This window comes from Rhipicephalus microplus, chromosome 1 (assembly GCF_043290135.1).
Source record: "Rhipicephalus microplus isolate Deutch F79 chromosome 1, USDA_Rmic, whole genome shotgun sequence".
Taxonomy (NCBI): domain Eukaryota; kingdom Metazoa; phylum Arthropoda; class Arachnida; order Ixodida; family Ixodidae; genus Rhipicephalus; species Rhipicephalus microplus.
Genome location: NC_134700.1, coordinates 198,431,022 through 198,453,994, shown reverse-complemented (window position 1 = coordinate 198,453,994; position 22,973 = coordinate 198,431,022). Strand labels below are relative to the sequence as shown.

Genomic DNA, 22,973 nt, shown 5'->3' with positions numbered 1-22,973 from the left:
GAAGCGAAGCCCCCGAAATCGTGGCTTCGGGAACCTCGCGAAAAAAAGGAAAACAAACTAATGCGAAGCAAGGTGCACACATTCTGTGCCGTAGGGAAGAGGTGAGCATAAATACTATGTTTCGAAATTGCCTTCATTATCTGGTCGAGATTCGAAACGTATCTGACGTACCGTACGGTCGTCTTTTGAGAATTTCTGGAGCCATGTACGGTATGGTGCCAGCAGACTCGCCGTCGTGGAATTCGAAAGGAGTTCTTCGAAAGTAGCCCCTCAGGAAGCGCTTGGTGACTGCGTGAGCGCACGCCCGTTAGTCATGGTAGAGGAATCCGCTATGCACAGCTCGCCAAGTCACTTTTCTCAATTGAAAAACTGAATTAGGAATGGCTCTGGCCTTATAAGCGAGGTAGTGAAAATGTCCTCCCCCCCCCCCTCGACTATTCGCTGCTCAAGAGAGGGAAAATTTACGACGAGTGCAACATACGCTCCACTACATACGTTACAAGCATCAAGCGAAAAATTTTGGAAACCTTCTTTCATATGATGGTGCTAAGTGCGTTGAAGAATACAAAAACGCCACGCTGCTTCTACAATTTTCCATGGTAGCTACGAACAGATAAAAAGTAAACTGACATTTTTTGCCGTGTTTCATGCCTGTGAATTACTTTGTTCGCAATAATGCATGTAAACCAACGCTTCGCGTGCCTCCCTGGGACACCAATGGCAAGAGAAACTGTTCGTTAAAGTGCACGCTATGACGGGCTGTAGTCTCAGTGGGTAGTCCTTCACATAAGTACTCGCTCTCCGAATTTCGTGCCGACAGGTTGTGCCCCGCGATCTCCGACGACAGCGCAGCTCTGGCCGACTGGGCTCGCCCTACGCCATCGCCTGACGCCGACAAGAGCTCTCGCCGAGTGGTGCCCCGTCCTCGGACTCCTGCAACCGTGTCCATCTTTCCTATCTCCTCTTTACTTCCGTCATTTTTTGTCGTCCGCTGTTCCTGCGCCTCGCTCTCTCCTTCCTCTCTCTATCTATCTCTTTACCTTTTAATCCCATTTATTTGATCACTCCTTTACCCCCACTCCTCGTGAGCTACTGTTGAGGTGTTCTCCTCATAAGAGACAGTTACGAGGCTCACTTTTCACTTCATTTCATTTAGGATCACTCACACACGCACATAAGTACTTGCCATTGGGCTAGCCGGTTTATGCGTTTAGAACAAATGTTTGACAGTTTAGAGTACGAAGTTCTCTAAAGCTTTCCTAGTACTGGCACACACTGCTCCGGCATGTGGAAAGAAATTTGGGATTGATTTTGCAGAATGTTTGAAGTGTGTACTGCGTTTACAACAAACAATGAATGATTAAAAGTAGTGCATTATGTGTGTTTAAAATAATTTTTTTACGATACAGAGCACGATGTACTCTACTATGGGAGAGCAATAAGCTGTTCCATTTCAGAAACTGCCGTGATGCGGAATGGACAATCTGTGCAACAGTTTAGCAAAGGGAAATGTGTTTTAAATATGTTGGACGATTTAGAGCACGATGTCTTCTACTATAGGAGAGCAAGAAGCTGTCCCAGTACAAAAACTGTCGTCATCCCACGGAATGAGCGATCTGCCCAGTGAAGGGAAATGTGTTTAGAAAAAAAAATGTTCGACAATGTAGAGTGCGGTGTACTTTAATATGGGGGAGAAAGAAGCTGTCGCAAGTTGCGCCAGTATAATACACTCATGAACCTGTGTGTTTAGAAAAAATCACAGCATATCCACGAAGTGAATGCTGATGAGTGGGGCGAAGCGTCTGTTCGTGTGTCCATCTGTCCGTGCGTCCGGACGGACAGAGGCACAGGCAGAAGAACGGACAGATGGATGGACAGATGGACGGATGCACGGGCGGACTCACGGATGGACGGACAGACAAGTGGGAGCACAGGCGGGCGCACGAACGGACGCACGGACAGCACGAAAGCACGGCTGGGCGGAAGCATGAACGGACAGACGGACGGACAAACTTTTCGCCCCCTCATCATCATTCACTCCTTGAATATGTTGTGAAAACCACTAACGCTATCTAATTAAATTAGTCCCGAGGACATATACACATAACGCCATCTATTGAGTAACTCATAAACTAGGGGTGGCTACAAACTACTACTACTACTACTACTACTACAGCTCCTTACAGGGCTACTTGGTACTCTATAGTACCAAGTAGTCCTGTAACCAGACTCTGTCCTCGGTCAAGTCAAGAGGACGTGATTAGCTTCTTCACGTGGTCTTGTGAGCGTGACACCTTGGGCTAGTTGGTATGACATGACGATAGTTATAGCGCGAGAAGAGAACGGCGACAAAGAAACAAGATGTCCTTCGTGTCCTTCTCGTCTCTTTGTCGTCGTTCTGTTCTCGCGCTATAACTATCGTCAAGTCTTGTGAGCGCTGGGCGTAGCAGCAGCAGTGTTTAGGACTATGCGTTACCGAAGTACAAAATTACATGAAATATACACCGACAGATAATTGCCTGAAATACCAGTGCTGCATAATAGTTTAAGTAAGGTGCGAATGCCTGGAATCGTTTGCTAAACATTACGTTCGGGCGTCCTCGCAAACCATATACGACTGGCTAAGTCATAGACGGAAATATCTGGTTGGTTAGATAAACACTTCGTCAATGTTTCTGTTATGAGAGCAAAATAAATGAGGAATAAACGGACGCTTCCCCACCGGAGTGCTCTTTAAGAGCCGGCTCGAGAATAAAACATAAGATAGGTTGCACTCACAGTGACCATTGCAAACCTTGGTTGTGTCGAAGTCGATGACTTTCACACGCCCGCCAGGCAGAATGAGCATGCTGTAAAAAGGCAATGAGGCTCACACTTTCAGCGGTTCTCTTAAATATATGTAACTTTCTTACTCATATCAAAATGGCGAAAATATTGCAGTGGCTGCGATGAATTTTCGCGGAGAAACTAAACGGCAAAAGCGACGCTCAGAACTGTTTCGCCCTGGCCGGCTAAACAATCGCAATTAGTCTGCTCAATTCATCCTGTTGAAAGTCTCTTATCAGAATAATGCTGATGCGCTCCCGCTTTAGAAGGATTTCCAGATCCAAAATAAAGCCAAAGTTAGAGCTTACGCGAATGACATTTTGGCGTTTATGAGAAACGACTTTTGTGTGTGTGTGCATATAGGAGGGGGAGGGGCTAAATTCCTTGAAGCGGTCAGAGTTTGGCGTTTATGAGAAACGACTTTTGTGCGTGTGCATATAGGAGGGGGATGGGCTAAATTCATTGAAGCGGTCAGAGTTTGGAACCTTCGCGATTAACTGCAACCACCAGTGGCGCATTACCGGAGCTAATCGCTGAGGACACGGAAGAACTAACCATTTCGAAGAAAATATCCGAAGAGTTAACTGGAAATAATCAGCGAAATGTGCAGCACTTCCAAACACCTCATACGCTATCCTAGGTTTCATTTCCTGTTCACTTATATGGGCGTTAAAAAAGCGAACTTATACACTCAGTGCACTGGTGTCACTAAAAACGGGACAGTTTGCAACACATAAATCATCAACATATTCGCAAATTAGGGATACCCGGAAAATACATAGCCCCGTATATGCCTTGGGGCACCTATACCAGTGCCTTCTCTTAAGTACAGCATTACCTGCAACTTAAGTGCGCGATTTCACCGTACGTACTTCGCAAGCAATCTTAGCATATTTATGTCGGCGCTAGACATGTGTGCTAAGAACCAAAGATGTGAGACATAGTGTTGCATAATTTACCATGGGGGAGCAGCAAGCTCTGTCCAAAATTTCCTGAGGTTTATCTCGTACATGATGAAAAAAAAAGTACTCCAATGGATTCTATGATTTCTCTTATGACAACTTGAAAGCGAAGGCCGCGCAGCCATGACCAATTAACCGTGTACATTATGCAGCGCGCAAACGCCGTATTGTCTTTTAGATGCGGAGCATCTTATACTCGCGCCTTGTAGTGCGCCGTCCGCGCCGTCCGCACCGCTTCTCGAACATTCGACAGCTGACGCGCGCGCATGCGCCGTCGCGCCGTCGCCCACTCTTCCACCATCTGTGCATCCCTTCCTCCTCTACACACCGCGCGCGCTTCACTCCTCCACCATCTGTGCACCCTTCCTCCTCTACACACCGCGTTCGACATCTACAATTCTCCTGATTCTCCAGTGGACGCGCATGTGGCGTCGCGCTTCGAGAACATTCAACAGCTGACAGTGCATGCGCCGTCGTGCTGTATATATACTCAAGGTCGGCGCTCGCTCGCTCAGTTGCCGCTCGTCGGTTGGTTTGTACGGCGCGTCGACGTCCAAGGTCGCGGTGAAATGAATTCCAACGAATCCACAAACACAATGATCGACGTCCCTTCGACCAGCGCCGCCCTTTCGCATACGTGTGTACGTGTTCACTCATTTAACACCCCCTCCTACAACCACGTTAACCAATTTAGCCATCGACCCAAGTAAGTCGCAATTTAACACCCCATTTCACAACCACGTTAACCAATTTAGCCATCGACCCAAGTAAGTCACACTTTAACACCCCGTTAACCAATTATATGGCCCGCATCCTCCTCAGTGTTCCCCCGAGGGAAGCTGCGGGCAATTTTTTTTAATGCGAAGCATTTTTAGCGAACTTCGGGGACTTCGAGCGTATCTATCTATCTATCTATCTATCTATCTATCTATCTATCTATCTATCTATCTATCTATCTATCCGCCTATGACTTTTAGCTCTCCTGACCGTTTCGATAATAGTATCGATACCAAACTTGGTATGGCATAACATTACTGAATGATGAACATATTTGACTAGTCATAACATTCATGACATGTATGTCATGAATGCCATGATTTACATTTCCTGATCCTGCAGCTCTTGCGGTGGTTTCGTTCACGTGGCATGTTGCAACACCGGTATGGTATGGCATGACTGCATGGCGAACACAAGCGACAGACCCTAACATGAAAATAATGACACGTGTGTCATGTAACAACATGACTGCGTGCCACGCTCATGATGCGCTCACGGCCGTTTTGCTAGCGCCATATATAACAAATTTGGTATTACAGTACATGAATGGATGACGAAGGTACGTGACTGATGTAAACAAGATAATCATGAGATAAGTGTCATGTAACAACATGACTACATGCCATGCTAATGATGCGCTGGCGGCCGATTCGCTAGCTTCTCTTGTACCAAATTTGGTATTACGGGACGTGAGGGAATGACGAAGGTATAACACTGGTGCAAACGTGATAAACATTACATGCGTGTCATTTAAAAACATGACTACATGTATACTACACTTATGGTGCGCTCGCGCCCATTTCACTAGCTTCGCTTGTACCAAACTTGGTATTACGTGACGCGAACAGACTACATAGGTAAATGACACATCCAAACATGATGATCAAGACATAGGTGTCATACATGTAACAGCATGACTACATGCCACACTGATGATGTGCTCGCGGCTGTTTCGCTAGCTTCACATGCGCCAAATTCGGTATTACGTGACGCCAATGAAGGACGAAGGTACGTGACTGGTGCAAACTTGATAATCATGAGATGCGTGTCATGCGAAAACATGACTATATGTCAAAGTCAAGGCGCCAATATATTTCGACGTGACCCGGTGCGCGTGCTCGCCGGCGTTCATTTCGTGGCGTCACGCCGGCGTCGCCACGACAGGCGCCGGCCTTGCCATACACTCGCAGGCACACCCCGCACTGCGTTGCTTTGACGCATGCGTTTTTCAGCGCGTCCGGCATCCCTCCGTCGCGAAAACAGGGAGGCGAAGTGTTGTCTGGGTAACGCATCGGCGCGAAATGCAGCATGACGCATTTCGCGCCCGTTACCGCCGGGCAGCGCCGACGGACGCTGGTCGCACCTCGTGTCAGACTATTAGAGTGTTCGTGTTTTGCTAACGTAGCGTCGCTGTGCCCATCGTGCGCGCGCGTCAACGCTACCTTGGAGTATAATGGGCCATTCGCGATGCGCTCGCGGCCGTTTCGCTAGCTCCACATATACCAACTTTGGTGTTACGTGACGTCAATGGATGACAAAATACATGTCTGGTGCAAACATGATAATCCTGACACGCGTGTCATGTAAGAACATTCAACATACGACGCTCATAGCGTACTCGCGGCCGTTTCGCTAGTTGCACGTAAACTAAGTTTGGTATCTAAGCACGTAAACTAAGTTTGGAATAGATTACGAAGGTCACCGACACGTCCAAACATAATAATCATGACACGGAAGTCATGTGCGACATCATTTACCTCCACCTCGTAACGTTGTGCTGATTTCAAAGTGGTATATCAACTTGTCTCATTCGTGCTTCGCATGTCATCGATTCCCACTGTACGTGGGATCTGCCAGTTTTTTATTTTAAAGACGATAATCTGTCTTAGGATACCTCAACCGTACAATACCTCACAAAAATACCTAGAGGGATATCTGGTGCTACCGTCTACGCGAATTTCATAAGGGGTTTCGTTGGAGCGCTATGAGAACGACGGTACACCGTACACGTGCCTGCGAAGTTAGTGTTGGCTGGTGTTGAGCGAGGCCTCAGATCAAAAGCAGATACGACCACAAAAGAAAGCTTTTCTAAAAGAAAACTTTTATACGCGGATCTAGTTCACACGTATTATATTCTAAAATAAAAGTCCATTCACTTTGACGGCACAACCAAACGGAGATAGAAACACATGACATAAAGTGGCAGAGAGAACGCTCGTTTTGTAGTCTGCCTGTCAAGTTTAGCGGCCGAAGCTTCCTTTTACGCTTTGTAAAATTGTACATCGACGCAGAAAGTTTCAGTGTTAAACAAAACTCCTTTCTGTGCTGCGACAAAACAAAGTCGGCCGAAACATAAATTGAACCGGTTCACACTCGCCGTCAAGAAAAACTCCCAAGCATTTCCCCGAGGGTGAACATGGTTAAGTGCGAATACACGGGGTGATGCTATGAGGGGTATTTATTAATTCGCACTATTATATTTATTAATCACACTATGGTGCATTTATGGTGTAATGGTTCCTGGGAATCGCAATTTGATCACACGGGGGAGTTTACGTTAACTCACTGGCGAATGCCAACGGATTTTAACTTTACTCCCCCTCACGACCCGCTCTCGACGGGAGACAGAGAGAAGGCGGGTGCGCGAGAGAGAGGGGTGCACGCGTAGCTGCAGCGAGCGAGGAGAGCGGAGGAGCGAGCGAAGGGGGAGGGGGTATAAGGCGCGTTACTGACACCGATATCAGCGTCGCGTCCTTGGCTTATTCGGTAGAGCGTCGCGCTGCAGCCCGCCAAGTCCTCTTTCTTTTAAAGATAGAGAGAAGACTGCGGACGCCGCCGACGGCGGTGGATGGTTTGGGGTCGCTTATAAAGTGTATTCACACTTAAAAAAAAAAGGTCATGACCAATAGCGCTGAAACTCGCCCTCTCCCAAGAAGATGAGCTCATCAGAGAATAACGCGAGCATCTTACGTCTTATGCGTCCCAATATTCGCCATAAGGCACGTCGACAGCCATTCCCAGCGACGGCTTTGCAGCGCTTACGCCAAAGGCTGAACAGGCCGGTAACTATATGCTTAGAGTGCCGCGAAACACCCTCGGGGGAACCAGCCACCGGACACGAACTCCCGAACAAGCTGTCCACGACAACGAACATAAACCACATGCAAAAAAATGCGGGTGACCACCCATTCGATCGCCACATGCCGATTGTCGCTAACCTGGTCTCAACCATTACGCAGTTAGGGCAACTGGACACGCGTACCACCTGTCATCGTTGTAGCCGATCGCGATGGAGAGCAAGCCCCGTCATGATCTTCCAAAAAGAATGGGCCCCGTATGTGCATGTTTCTGCAAATGTCGCCGAAAGACAATAGTTTTGCATGTGGAGAGAGTGAACAAGACATTTATTTGATGTTCTGCGAGGGAAAACCGGTGGGAGGCGCGGCGTTAGAGTGCCTCGAGCGTGCAGCGGAGGCGAACGTGCGCATCACGACCCGTCACACAAGAGACATGAGCGCCATCTGGCAGCTTTCTTAGAAAACAAAGCGCGTGGCTCTGAGACGGGTGTGCGCACCCATCTCAGAGGTGATAAGGTGTAGAACGCAAGGCGACGGTAGGTGCCACCACCATCTCGTCTTAGCAAAGCGTTGGAAACGCTCCCCGTTCCGTGCAAGCGTTGCATGGTCAGCGCAGCGTGATAAGCGCTACGGTCCCTAAAACTACTTATGTATGCATTTTCTAGTAAAAGACGCACATGCAGAATACATGCGTGTTGTTACGGTGCCCCAGACATGCGCAATAATTGATTTTTAATTGACGATTGCACAAGCATGAACGCTCAATATTGAGCAACATTGGTGGGCGCTGCGGATGGGGTCGGCCGCTTCAAGTACCCGATGCCGTTAAGAGTGAACAAACAGTCAAATGTACACACAGACATACATACAGACAGACAGACATACATACAGACAGACAGACAGACAGACAGACAGACAGACAGACAGACAGACAGACAGACAGACAGACAGACAGACAGATAGATAGATAGATAGATAGATAGATAGATAGATAGATAGATAGATAGATAGATAGATAGATAGATAGATAGATAGATAGATAGATAGATAGATAGATAGATAGATAGATAGATAGATAGATAGATAGATAGATAGATAGATAGATAGATAGATAGATAGATAGATATATAGATAGATAGATAGATAGATAGATAGATAGATAGATAGATAGACAAACAGACAGACAGACAAATCAAAAATTTTGCGTCGAAGGTTCCCAAGAAAGACTAACGTCCTTAAAAAAGAAAAGAAACGAACATGACCTGACAACGCCTCTGTGATCATGTGCTTCCGCGGATGACTCTTGACGGCATGGCGGTGACGGGGTACCAAAAACTCCACAAGGGCGGCCAATGTGTCCACCACTTTCGCTCCAGCTACATTGATTCCAGGACATGTAGTCTGTAGACGGTTATGGAGGGCCAGCAGGGTACGATGCACCGCCGGTAAATGGTGGGACTACGAACCAAAGTTGATAGGACTATCGAGCACTAAGACACGTAGAGATGGACCCAGGTGGTAATGTGCGAGTGTCCGCACAGGTTTAACATCGTTATTTAAAGCTTGTAATAAAGTATGATAGGACTAGGTAGAAGCCGTGACGGCCACGTCGGGGAACGCGAAGCCTTCTCAGTTGCGCGGTTGCGCTAACATGGGGCGCGATAATGATTTTGTACCACCAGAAAAAAATCGAGTGGATTAAACTGAACTTTCTGCGATACGCGCAGGGGGAGGGTAGGTTTGACAGTGTGGCACAAGTACAAAAATTTGAGGAGCTCGACCAAGTGCCACATCTACCAGCTCAAAAGGGGAAAAAAGGGGGGAAATCAAAGTGCTTAGCCACATCAATATTTGTCCTATAGCTTGTATAACAGATGCCCAGATATTTTCCTGTACACCGAAAGAATTTTAAGTGACACCTAGTATCTCCATGGTAGGTGACCACTGCAAAGGTAACGCGATGTTAAGACGTCCAACAAGGTTTCCAATGAAACAATACTGACTTTTCGACAAGTTCAAACGAGCGCCAGAAATAACACCGTAACTGTAAAAGGCATTCAGGACGTGCTGCTATGACTGTTCGTTGTGTATGCACAGATTAATATCATCCGCATAGGCACTTTCTTTAACTTCACAGCAACCAGGGAGGGGTAAGCCAGGAATTGGTGGATCTCGTTCGATAGCCCTTAAAAATCGTTCTAAGGCTAGGATGAATAGGATGGGGGAGAGAGGGCAACCTTGACGGAGTCCTCTATATACCTGGAATGGGCGCCTCTAGAAAGAGATTACTCTCGCAGTTAGCATATATAGCCTGAATAAGGCGGATGAACTTGTCAGGAGAACCGAATGCTTGTAAGCCGTTGAATAAATAGCCATGTTCAATGAAGTCAAAAGACTTTTCCTGATCTAAGGAAACCAGTAACCCCTGGGCCAGTAGTATACTGTATTATGGCACGTTAGAGCCAAATGTGACAATGAACGTCAAGACCCGGAGTGGAGCAGACTGGGTGAGTAGCTACGAGTGATGGAAAACACGGACTAATGCGGCATACCAGAATGTTAGCAAGCAGTTTATATTCAACATTCAGAATTGTGATGGGTGCCAATCTTCGGGTCACGTGGATTGGGTGTCTCTCTTGGGTGTCAGTGTGATACGGGCTCTACTGAAAGAATGCGGGAGAGAAAGACACGCTACAGAAGTCGGCCAATAATGGGCCAAGACATCATGAAGAACTCAGCGGGGAGGCCATTAGACAAGGGGCTGAACCCTTTTTCATTGCATCTAAAGCGTCTTTAATTTCGGAGTCGGATAGCGGCGATAAAAGAATATCAAATTCTGCGTTGCAGTAACGGGGTAACTTTTGTAGAAGGGGGTGCCCAGAACCCCTGCGGCAGAACTGACGCCAGTAGCTGACTGGGTCATAAGTTCGCGCGAAAAAGCCTGGAAGTCACGCGAACCAGTAGCAGCAGGAGCCACAGGGAGTGTGTGCAGTTGAGCCACAAGGAAATATGAGCGCCCGGTGTGCATACCGGAAGACCTCAGGGTGCGCACATGGCGCGCGTCTACAGCGCCAAGCTGCCACTGGGAGTGAAGAGGCGCGCATGACACGCTGGTACCTGTCCCCTAGTTCTACTTGCCAGGCACGCATGACCAGCGAGGAGCAAGGGTCTCGGCGGGCGATGCAGATTTCTCGCACTAAAGCAGAAGCGTCTTGTGTGACTCGAGCGCGAAGTGCCTTACCCGATGCACTACAATGGTGATGACATTGTTCTTTAAGATAATCCCAGTCATTGAGATCTGCGGCAATAAGTGATGCCTCCATTGCTCCGCACAAACACGCAATTGGCCGTCTGAGAGTCATGAAGGACGCGACAATTTCAGAGGCCATGGCCTCTGAACCATCGACATCCTTGCAGGCAGGCGTAGGGTCAGCGCAACCGGGTGGTGGTCACTTATTAACACGGACGTAGGAGGTAGCGACAGCACCTCGACAGTTCGTACGAAGGCCATGAGGCCGGGAATACATATGCTCGATCGAGCCGACTGCTCGATGGCGGCGCCAGGTATAAACATACCTTCCCCCATACGGATGGTTATATACATCCGTCAGGGAGAACTGTTGCAAAAGACGCTCAAGTTCTTTGGCGTTACAGTCAGACTGGTCACGACCTGGACCTCGGACGTCACGTGGAAGTCTAAGACGCAGTTCAAATCTCATAATAGTGCCAAATGTCGAGAATTTAAAAGGTAAGTGTCAAGGAAGCGAAAAGAAAATTGCCCCTACCTCCCCGAATAGAATCGTAAGAAAATTCGAATGCATTTCTTGCGCCGATATCTACATGACATAGTTTATTCAATGGCGCAGATTAATTACAAGACGAGAGATTGTACCATAACAATTTATTTACCCATTCATCAGCCAGCGAACAGTCAAGAGTGAGGCATGCGCTTTACTCTATTTATACATACGTAACGAGCGAGCAGACGGAAGAAGGAGCACAACAAGGAGAGAGAGAGCAAACGGCGAGAGAATGAAGGGCGAAGAACTGCACCTGCCCTTTCCTGCACTATTTCCACACCAACACCTCCTATAGTTGTCCACACATGCGCAAGCTCCGCCGAGATGGATGGATTGAATGAATTGATATGTCTATACCCTTTAGAACGGGCGGTGGCTAAAGCCACCAAGCCGTAATACTTAGAACACCAAAAACTAGATTTATTCATTTTTTCCGTTAAATAGTGAGGTTGAGGACTCGTACTTTGCAGTGAAGGGTTTATTTTCACTCGTGCCTTGACTTTGGCCACCAATCAGATAACCTCCTTCTAGTTAATTCTACCCGCCTAAAGTCTATTTTGCCCTCCCTGCCCCTAAACCCCAAAGCTTTGAAAAACTCTGTGCCATCATCCTGAACTATAGGGTGAAGCCCTTTCCAGAACATTATCAAGTGTTCGGCATTTTTCTCTTCTCCGCATGCACAGCATACCGTCTCTACCCCTTCGTATTTGGCCCGATATTTCTTGGTTCGCAATACTTCTGTCCTGGCCTCAAACAGTAGAAAACTGCCCCGAATATTATCATAGATCCTTTCCTTGGCAATTTTCTGCTTAAAAGATCTCTGATTGATATGTGGGGTTTAACGTCCCAAAACCACCATATGATTATGAGAGACGCCGTAGTGGAGGACTCCGGAAATTTTGACCACCTGGGGTTCTTTAACGTGCACCCAAATCTGAGCACACGGGCCTACAACATTTCCGCCTCCATCGGAAATGCAGCCGCCGCAGCCGGGATTCGAACCCGCGACCTGCGGGTCAGCAGCCGAGTACCTTAGCCACTAGACCACCACGGCGGGGCTTAAAAGATCTCTACTGCGGACTTCTTAATCATGGCGATTCTCCCCATGTCAGTCTCTGTTTCCTTCACCTTCTTCTTAAGAAGGTGAAGGAAAGTTCTTTTTGGTTTGGCCCCCTGCTGTTTTCTAAGTATTTACCCGTAAATTTTCTGGTTCGCTTCCTCCATTTTGTATCGACATTCTTCATGTACAAGTAGCTGAAAACCTTCCTAGCCCAACGCTCCTTCCCCATTTCTCGATCGCTTCTCAAATTTTATCTTGCTGCTAGGTTCCCTGCTCTCATATGATGTCCATCCCATATCACTTTGTACTCCCTGATTTGGTGTATTACCGTGAGCTTCTAAAGCAAGCCTACCTATTCCACGTTGCTTAATTTCTAATCTTGCTTGAACTTCTCATCTCATGCACAAGACCACATTGCCGAACGTCAGAACCAGAACCATGACCCCTTTCCATATTCCTCTCACATCTTACCTATAGTAATTCCACAGTGCCCTGTTTTTCATCACCGCTGCATTCCTGTTACCTTTAGTCGTTACGTATATTTCGTGTTCCCTTAGGTACTCGGTTCCATTGTTTATCCATACGCCCAGATATTTGTATTTATCTGTTATTTCTAGCGTGACCTTCTGTATTCTAAGCTCACTACCTTCGTTATCGTTAAAAATCATGACTGATGATTTTTCCTTACTGAATCTGAAATCTAACCGATCTCCCTCATTACCGCAGATGTCCATCAATCTCTGCAAATCTTCCTTGTTGCCAGCCATTAGCACTATATGATCTGCGTACATCAATGGTGGTAGTGTCTGTTCAATGAGTTTTCCTTCTTTGACGAAAGAGAGGTTGAAGCCCAGTCCACTTCCCTCTAATTTGACCTCTAATCCTTCTAGATACATTATGAATAACAAGGTTGACAGAGGACACCCCTGCCTAAGCCCCCGTTTTACCTCTGCAGGCTTTGATACCTATTTTTCCCACTTTATAACTGCCTTGTTACCTTTATAGATATCCTTTAAAAGATTAGTGACTCCATCTTCCACACCTAGTGTGTCCAGTATTCCCCACCAGTTCCCTTGAACCACGCTATCGTACGCTCCCTTGATATCCAAAAATGCTAGCCACAGAGGCCTGTGTTCCTTTTCTGCTATTTCGATGCACTGTGTCAGTGAGAACAGATTGTCTTCCTACCTCCTGTGTTTCCGAAACCCATTCTGCAGTTCCCCCAGCACCCCCTCATCCTCTATCCATGCCTGCAGTTTTTCCTTTATAATCTGCATCACCAGCCTGTAGACCACTGATGTCACTGTTATAGGACGGTAGTTGTTTATGTCAGCTTTGTCCCCCTTTCCTTTATATATCATGCTCATTGTGCTAAGTTTCCATCCATCGGGGACTTCACCATGGATTATTATTTTGCTCACGGCCTCTCTCAAAGCGTGCTTAGACTTCGGACCTAATGTGTTTATCAGTATGATTGGAATGCCATCTGGCCCTGTTGGTGTATTACTAGGAACCCTCTTCTCAGCCCTTTCACACTCTTGTTGTGAAAATAGAGCCATTGCGCCACTTGATTCATCCTTGTCTATTGTGGTGCGTAAAGCACTTCTTTGTGTTCTCGCGTAGTGAGCGCCCTCACAACGCGGGAGCGCCCTCACAAGCCCGAGAACACTCCTCCTCTCCACTCACTCCATAGCTGTTGCTATGAGAGAGGGCGTCAGAGCGGAGAGATAACACCTGCCGGCGCGCGGACAGACGCCTGACATGCCCCGACTAAGAAATGCATTCGCATTTTAAAAAGTGGCTAACTTTGCGGACACCGCCGGGACATAGGCACCCACCAATATGAAGCACAATGCAAAAAAAAGGGCAGTCAAACGCCAGCACGCGTCCGAATGCATCGAAGGTGTTATGATGATCGCACAGAAGACTGCGGTTTAAAACGATAACTCCGACGCAGTCGAACGTGTGCTAACGAACGAAAAGTTGAAGCTGTGTGTTTAGATCGAGTTGTTAACGATTTAGAGTACAAGGTAGCATAACGTCGTCCCGTGGGCCTCACGCTTGAACAGGCCGTGGCGACAAAAATACAAGAGGTACCTGCGTGTTTAGAAAAAGGGGGTAATGATTTAGAGTACTAGTTACTCTGCTATGGGAGAGCTTAAAGCCGTCCCGTGGCATTCCAGGCCAATTTAGGACTGTTTATAGAGCCTGTACCCGCCACGTGCATTGTTAATATATTGTACAGCACAAATTTGCCACCAGGCATATTAAAGTTCTGAACACGGACAGCACTCATATGGTATGAAACCTCCATATTATCAAAGTATTTACGGCTACTGAGAGAAACAACATTGTAATACTGTCTGTAAGAATTTCCCGACACTATATGTAACAAGCCTTTAATCGGGATGTCACAAAAATAACTTATTTCACTTAAAAGAAACGCAAATAGCGTACAAGTTTACAGCAGCAGTGGAACCCGAGCTTACCGATATGCGGTTAAGAAAAAAATGGCAGCATATCCACAAGGTGAATGATCATAAGTGAGGCAAAGCAACTACCCACCCGTGAGTCCATCCGTCCATGCGTCCGTCCTTGCTTGTCCGTTTGTCCGGACGCGCGGATGGGAGCACGGACGGACAGACGTAGGAACAGATTCACGGACAGACGGATAGAAGCACGGACGGATGGATGCACAGATAAACGGACGTACGGATCGACAGACGGACGTATGGACGTACGTACAGATGGAGCGACGGAAACACGGACAGACAGAAAGACGGACGGATGGCCACACGGACGGACGGACGCACGAACGGGCGGACGGATAGAAGCAAGAGTAAATGAACGGATTGGCGAATGTACGGACGCACGGACAGATGGAAGCTGCGTCCCACTCCTCATTCACTTCGTGGATATATGCTGTGGAAACCACTAACGCCCCCAAGTTATATTGTTCCCAAGGACATATACACACAACTTCATCTATTGAGCAACTCATCAACTAGACGTGGCTAAATACCACTACTACTACAAATAGGGGAATGTCCCACAGCCTAAGCAGGGACTCCACGTAGTACTGTAGGGAAGCTGACACACTAGGAGCTAATTTCCCCGGCAAACTCTGTTTTTAGTAAATGTTTATTTATTTGTTTGTTTATTTACTTTTTATAACATACTTCAGACCAGCATTCGGCCCATGCAGGAAAGGCACTCTTATTACGCGCGAAAAGAAAATGCAATACCAGAATATAATACAGTTAGAACAAAGAAGGCGCGAACTTTCCCTCGCAACTCAGGAAGGCATACATACGACGTACATAGAAATAAACACAGTGTCGTAACTTCAACAAGATTGGTCAGAATATTATACGAACTTAAAGCACAACACTGAATGCGGGTAGCGTAGTAGTTTTAAAAAGTTCGTTCACTACATGCCTAGAATTCCACTCCGACACCGTCCTTGGAAAAAATGAATATTTGTAAGTGTCTGTTCATGCGAAATAAGTGGTTAATGCAATATATGTGATCGTGATGCCTTGTGGACAGAGGTGTTACGTATAACACAAAGTGTATAGGTAATTCACGAATAATTAGTGATTGTAGGAAATTTAAGTGGACCATCTGCCGACGAGTTCCAAAAAGGGGAATGCCATTTGTTATCATTAGCTGGAACCGGTGCGTTTGAAGCGTAAATCAAGCGAACAGCTTTTCTCTGGATTCCCTCTTTTATTTTAATGTTGTGTTTAGTGTAGGAGTCCCTTGTAATGCAAGCATACTCTGAATTCGGCCTAAGAAAAGTAACGTAACTTAGAAATTTAATGCTGGCAGGTGAGTTTTTAAGCTTGTGTTTTAAGAAACAGGGTTTACAGAAAGCAGAAGAACAAAAATTACTGATATGTAAACTCCACGAAAGATTGCTTGAGAAAATTACGCCTAGATATATATAATTTTCAACTGCCTTTAGCGGGGAAGCTGCTAGTGTGTAGGTGTATATTTAACGGGCTTTTCTTCCTTGTTATACGAAGAGAGACTGATTTGTCTTTGTTTACAGCCATGCCTGATCTGTTCCGCCACGCTGGTACGTTTTGCAAGATTATCTCAAGGTTGGTTTGGTCTGGTACTGTTGTTCTTTGCCGAAATAAAACGCAATCGTCGGCAAAAAATCTGATTTAAGGACCAGGTGTGACAGTGGTGACGATGTCATTGATGTAAACCAAAAACAACTATGGCCCCAGGACGCTACCTTTGGATACACCGGATGTCACTGGAATACTGCTCGAGTTGTTTGTCGCCTTGAATAGAGAAAGACTGCATGATTGATATGTGGGGTTTAACGTCCCAAAACCACCATATGATTATGAGAGATGCCGTAGTGGAGGGCTCCGGAAATTTCGACCACCTGGAGTTCTTTAACGTGCACCCATATCTGAGCACACAGGCCTACAACATTTCCGCCTCCATGGAAAATGCAGCCGCCGCAGCCGGGATTCGCACCCGCGACCTGCGGGTGAGCAGCCGAGTACCTTAGCCACTAGACCACCATGGCGGGGCGAGAGAAACTGCAGATGATCCGAAAGATAAGCTGCTATCCGACAAACTATTATGCTAGGAAGATTGTAATCTGAGTTTTTGAATAAGTTTATGATGAATTACTTTGTCAAATGCTTTGCTGAAATCTAAAAAAATAGCGTCAGTTTGACCATTATTATCCAAAATGTTTTCGCAAAACTATGAATTACATTTAACAGTTGTGTTATAGTGGAGTAGCCTTTTCTGAAGCCATGCTGGCCATTCGTTAGTACTAAATTTCTCCTGAAAGTTTTGTGATGTGGTTGGTAATAATATGCTCGATTAGTATGCAGCAAGACAAAGTCAGGGATATTGGTCGATAGTTTTCTACAGATAAACGATTGCCCTTTTTAAAATTTGGCACCACCCGAGCTGTTTGCCAGTAATGGCACACCTGAGAGGACAACACAAAAGCCCTGAACAGTATAAATAAAAATCTACCAATCACTTCCGCATAGCGCTTAAGAAACATATTTGTGGTACCATCTGGGCCCCATGATTTCGTTGTATTCAGATTTAAGAGCATTGAGACAATACCAGTGTATAAAATGAAGTCCATTTCGTGCGCCTCAAAAACAGTAGAATGAAACAAGTTACCTATATGCGACTGAGAAAAAACACTGTGGGAGTAATCGTTAATATGTTCGGTGATTTTATTCACGTATTTTGCACTGGCTTCGTCAGCCATTATTTCATTGACAGGTCTTTTAATTTCACTTAAATAACCCCAAAATATTTCTGCTGCGTTTTTAATCAAGCCGGGTAGTAACGTCCTAAAGTAGTAATCCTTTGAACTTCGGACTGCAGTTGACAGTTTGATTTTTATTGCACTGATAAGCTGGGGCGAAGCACCCTTTTCTTTTCTTCTTTTTAGTTTCTGCTTCAGATATACTTTACGCGTTATCCACGGCATTTGTTTGCTGACTTTCTTTGTTTTGTTCAGCACAAAAGTATTTATGCAGTGACGACACATTTTCAGGAGCATTTCCCAGAGCGCAAATACGTCGTCCTTAGTATCAGTGAAGTCACCAAGACACGTTTCCATGTATTCTATTATTCTTGCATCATCGACTATAGAATAGTTTTAAAGCAATGTTTCATTGTGCGTTTAGTGATAACAGGCACAAGTATAGGTAATGAGACAGTTACAAGGTTGTGGTCTGAGAGACCATCTACCATGACGAGTAGGGTTGAGAGCTGGGCTAGTTGGTGAGACATCATTTAACCATATGGTGTAGTAGCGCAAATTTGACGGGGACGAAGAGGACAAGAAAACACGACACTCGCTACTAGCGAGTGTCGTGTTTTCTTGTCCTCTTCGTCCCCGTCAAATTTGCGCTACTACACCATATGGTTAAATGATACCATGACGAGGTATTCCGAAAAGTCCAGATTTACAAATAGCAGTTCAAGAATAGTACTCGAGGAACCTTGTACACGAGTAGATTCAACAACTGTTTGAAATAAATCGTGTTCTGGCATATCATCGAACATCGTTCCGTAAGCCTGCCTGAAGTCGTCCCCAGTTAATACTAGGCAGATTGAAATGACCTACCAGAAAAAAAGTTTTTGTGCTGAAAAGGGGGCGTGTATTCTTTATACTTTATCGTATAATCGGGTTTAGAATTTGGTGGTCTATAACATGAGAATAATACAGACGAATGCCCCCAACAGGACAACTGAATGCATAGGTTGTCTATGTCACCCTTTTCATCAATAAGAGTTGCTTCTAACGGCTCCCTAGTAAGAACAGCCACACGTCCACCCCTGTGCGCTCTGTCTCTACGAAAAACTTTATAAAGTGGTGGAAATACTAGGTCATCTGTTACCTGACAATGCAACCAAGTCTCCGTTATGATAACAACATGAGCGTCGTGTATGAGCAACTGAAATTCCAGTGAATCTGCCTTATTGATAACACTGCGGGTGTTTATGTTGGCGAAACGCAACTGCTTTCTTTGTTGTGAACCCTCGAGAGCAAAACTACTGACCTTATCTGTGAAAGGGGAACTTCTTGCGCTGCTTGTGTTGTCTTTCCCACCGAAGTCTCCATTAGCGGGTGACTTCTTGTTACTGGGAAATTTTGTCTTCCGGCCTCGTTTTTTTAATGGGTACTCGACCATTTTTTTTCCTCATCCCAGACATAAGTCACCCCGTCAACTTGTCAAACGATAAGATAACTGTCACGGACGGCTATTTTCGGCAACACCGCGTCACGGCAATTAACGGGCGCCGTACTCCCCGACTGACCATGAGGAACGGCGGCACATGAAAGGGAACCGATAAGTGCAAAATGGGGGTGCTCTCCTTAGAACGTCGCCGCCGACAGTTAATCCTTTTGTAACCGTGGCGACGTCTGCAAGGTCGTAGAAGGCCGCGGTATACCCCGTACAAGGATTAGACTACAAGACGCCCGGCTGAGAGCTAAGCGGTTGACCGTTCCCACGGAGAAAAGCGTGGGAAACGCTCTGGTGGCCTAGCCGTATGACAACAACCCGACAGGTTGTCACTCTCGCTAGTTGCGGGCCCTCTCCCTATTAAAAAGGGGTGGGGTCAAAATATTTTTGGGGCGGAGTTTCCCCTCAATTAAACGCGCATGATTGGACCCAGGTTGAAATCTCTTGTCCCCAAGGAAGAGAGCGAGGAGACACGAGGGGGATTTAAGCGCAGGATTTTGCCCTGCTAGGCAGACTAGTCACTGACCAAGATGGTGTAGAAACAGATCAACAAGCATCTCTTCTAGAAGTTTTTAGTGTGGCTCTGTATCGGCTGGCCATCTAAACTTAGCCGTTCGTCTAGTTGTGACGCGATATTAACGTCTGCAACGTAGACATCGGGACTTCGCCTCGAGTTAGCTCAACCTGCTCGAAGTCACCTGCAAGCACTAGCCTCCCGGAGCCACCAGCGTTGCAACACCGCCGACATCGCAGTCGTGCCAGAACTCTCTTCGACTTCTCGCATCCGATCGTTGGGGACACAACGCTGCCGGTCATCACACGTATGCCTTCACCTGTTTATATCTTCGAACTTTCTACTCCGTAGTTCTATTCTTGTTAGTTTGTGTAGTCTGTAATAGTTCTCTCTCGTAAGCTGATTTATTGTTTCTGTTATATATTTCTTTAATTGTATCAAGTGTCGATGTATTTTGTTAGTTGTATTGAAGTGTTGTATTAGATCCCGTGTTGCTGCAATATCACTAGAGTAAAGTTTGTTTTGTTTTCCCACGTCTCTGACCTCTTCACTGTCTCTGCTTGCGTACGGAACGAACCAACCTGCTGTCATTCCCGTCGCCGACTTCGCGCTGGCGACGCTAGAGTGGCAGCTTGTAACAAAACTGGCGTCCGCGAGACAGGACGTTCCGTACAAGAGTAAGACAGTGAGGGGTGAACGAGAACCGTGCGGACAGCGTTGTGATAGAGCCGCACAGTTGAAGCGGTTGCATCCTGCATAAGATTGCGCTGGTTTTATAGTGGCATTATAGTGACAGTTGCAGTATGCAGTGTATGTATTTTGGTAAGTGGATCACGCAAGGTAAACAGTTAGGCCTCGAGGGCGCCGGACTGAGACAATGGGTTAAGGAGCAGCAGGAACAGGCGTTAGCCAGAGAAGAGCGGGCACTGGCCCGGGAGGAAAAAAAAAAGGAGAGAAAGCGCAAAGAAAGGGCGAAAGAACGAGAAGCGGCAAGGGAAGCCGGAGAACGGGAAGTGCAGTTACTGCAATTAAAGATTCGCCTCAGTGAGGGTAGGAGGGTGAGCCGATCCAGCAGTGAGCACGGCGATGCCGGCGAGAAACTGTCATTTCAGCGAGACACATGGTGTCAAGGGCTACTCACGGTTCTGCCTTGCGAGGCAAATGAAGCTGTTGCGCGACTCAGTCAGCAGAACGCGAACAACGAGGTAGTTAAGGCAGATATGCTCCGGATGTTCGGAACTTCTGTCTGGACAAAAGAAGAGCAGCTCAGACAAGAGTCTGAAAGCAAGGCGCGTCGGAAAGCGTTGGACATTGAAGCGCGTCATGAAACGCCAGAACCAGAAATCGCGCTAGAAAAGGGCCCGCATATTCTCGAATACATCCATATAAATGATGTAGAGAACGAGGCCTTGGCCGGTCTCGAAGTAGAGACAGTATCAAAAAACGGTCCTAGCGAGGATGAGGTGTGTGCCAGCAGCCCTAATGGACTCAGTAAGAAGCTGGAAACCATCCTCATGCCTCGAGAGGACGTCTCGAGATCGTCACATGCAGATAGGGTTAGCACAGTGGCTAAACACAGCGAGAACGCGACGCTTCAGGAGTGCAGCGATGCCATCGGAGAGGGCCCAGTTAATGGTTTCATCAGCATTAACAAGGGTAATTTGGCCCGGCAGTCCGTCGTGACACCGAGTTCAAAATGTTTGAGCGTGGGGCAAAATGTAACACAAGCTCCAACGAGCTTCCCGACTTCTCAGTTCCCGACGCGACTTGATGATGGCATCGAGAGAAAGGGGGCAAGCAAACATCGCCGAAAACGAAAGAAGCGGAAGCGCACTGCGCTGCGCAAGCCTAGGTCAGGCCCCACTCAGTCGCAAGAAAGACGAGAGGGTAGGCCATTAGTCCGTTTCAAGGAACGTCAATGGTGGCGTTCAGGGAAGCACAAGCGGCGAGCCAGGTGTAGAGGGAGGAAACGAGGTACGCCACCCCAACGCAGCGTGCGGTTGAGTTCGACAACTTCGGGAAAGCGGCCTTTGCCGAAGGGTCAGAGTCGAAAGGGCAGAGTGGCTAAATACCGCATAGGGGAGAACACAAAAGAAAAATGGCACAGGCTCCCTCCGAGCTACTGGCGTCACTTTCAAATTCCTGAGGGGAACAGGCCCAAGTGTAAAATGAGGTATGACGGCAGTGCACTGCTTGGAGTTTGTGCATTTTGTAGCTTCTTGCGTGCTCGAAAACTGCCCGCACCACGACCTCATCGTGTGCGATTCAAAAGAATCTAGTTGAGAAAGGGGGAACGGTCAGTTCTAGTAACTTTTGCACAGGCGTGTTAAATATTGTTACTCAGTTGTACGCCAAGATGTGTATTCAAGTCTTTTAAATTTTGGAAGTTACGTGATGCGGTGTAATTTTTTTAAAAGGGAAATCGCCGAACCAAAGGCTGAAAAATAGCATCGAAGTAATTCAATCATTGTGCGAAAATTTGCATAAAGGTAAAAACCAAGAAAATGTGTTATTTTTCTAGTGTTCATAAGTTTAGTGTTATGTCGCATGCCTTCACTGTCATGTGGATATGGCGTGAATTGGCATTTAAGGAGGAAGATGTTAGCATAAACCGAATGATTTCGTAAATTGATTAAGATTGGCGTGACCCGGTACAGTTGTCGTTGCGCGCATTGAGACTTGAGGTCTATGAGCATGTTTTTTTTTTTTTTTCTCCCTTCCGTCGGTTGTTTTCTGTTGTATGCACGTATTTCATTGTACAAGAAGTGTATTTTGAGTTATTTTCTTTTTGCTTGGTGCATTGGTTGTTTACTTGCTGTAATGCACATTGAAGGATTGCACTACAGTTGAGGAGCGCACCTGTTCCGTTTTATTTCGTAGTATACATTCGTGCAGTGTATTCTGTATTGATGGCTGCCGTACACGGCTATTTCCTCTTCTTGTTTGTATTGCGCCTTGATATTGTTGCGTGTAACTGAAGCTGGTACTCTAACAATTTGTTTGTTTGTTTTTTCTTTTGTTGTTACTTTGATGCACTCTGCCTATTTATGTTGTGTATGAGAGGGACAGTCCTCATGCCTCCCTTGTTGGTGGTGTTTTGTTCCTTGTTGTCGGAAAAATTCCCCTCCGTGCGAGCAAATGTTATGAATAACATTCTGAAAGTGGGGGGCAATGTCACGGACGGCTATTTTCGGCGACACCGCGTCAC

The 22,973-nt window shown here is 46.5% G+C and overlaps 1 protein-coding gene across 1 annotated transcript in view; it reads right to left on the bottom strand.

The window, feature by feature from the left end:
* The window catches only part of LOC142766640 (microtubule-associated serine/threonine-protein kinase 3-like), a 60,919-nt gene that overhangs the window by 16,358 nt on the left and 21,588 nt on the right, over nucleotides 1-22,973 (bottom strand). Inside the window, exons 7-8 of the mRNA XM_075868010.1 lie at nucleotides 2,779-2,849; nucleotides 172-288 (exon numbers count right to left, since the gene is read on the bottom strand). Of these exons, the coding sequence (XP_075724125.1) occupies nucleotides 172-288; nucleotides 2,779-2,849 (188 nt within the window). The remainder of the gene's footprint in view (nucleotides 1-171; nucleotides 289-2,778; nucleotides 2,850-22,973) is intronic.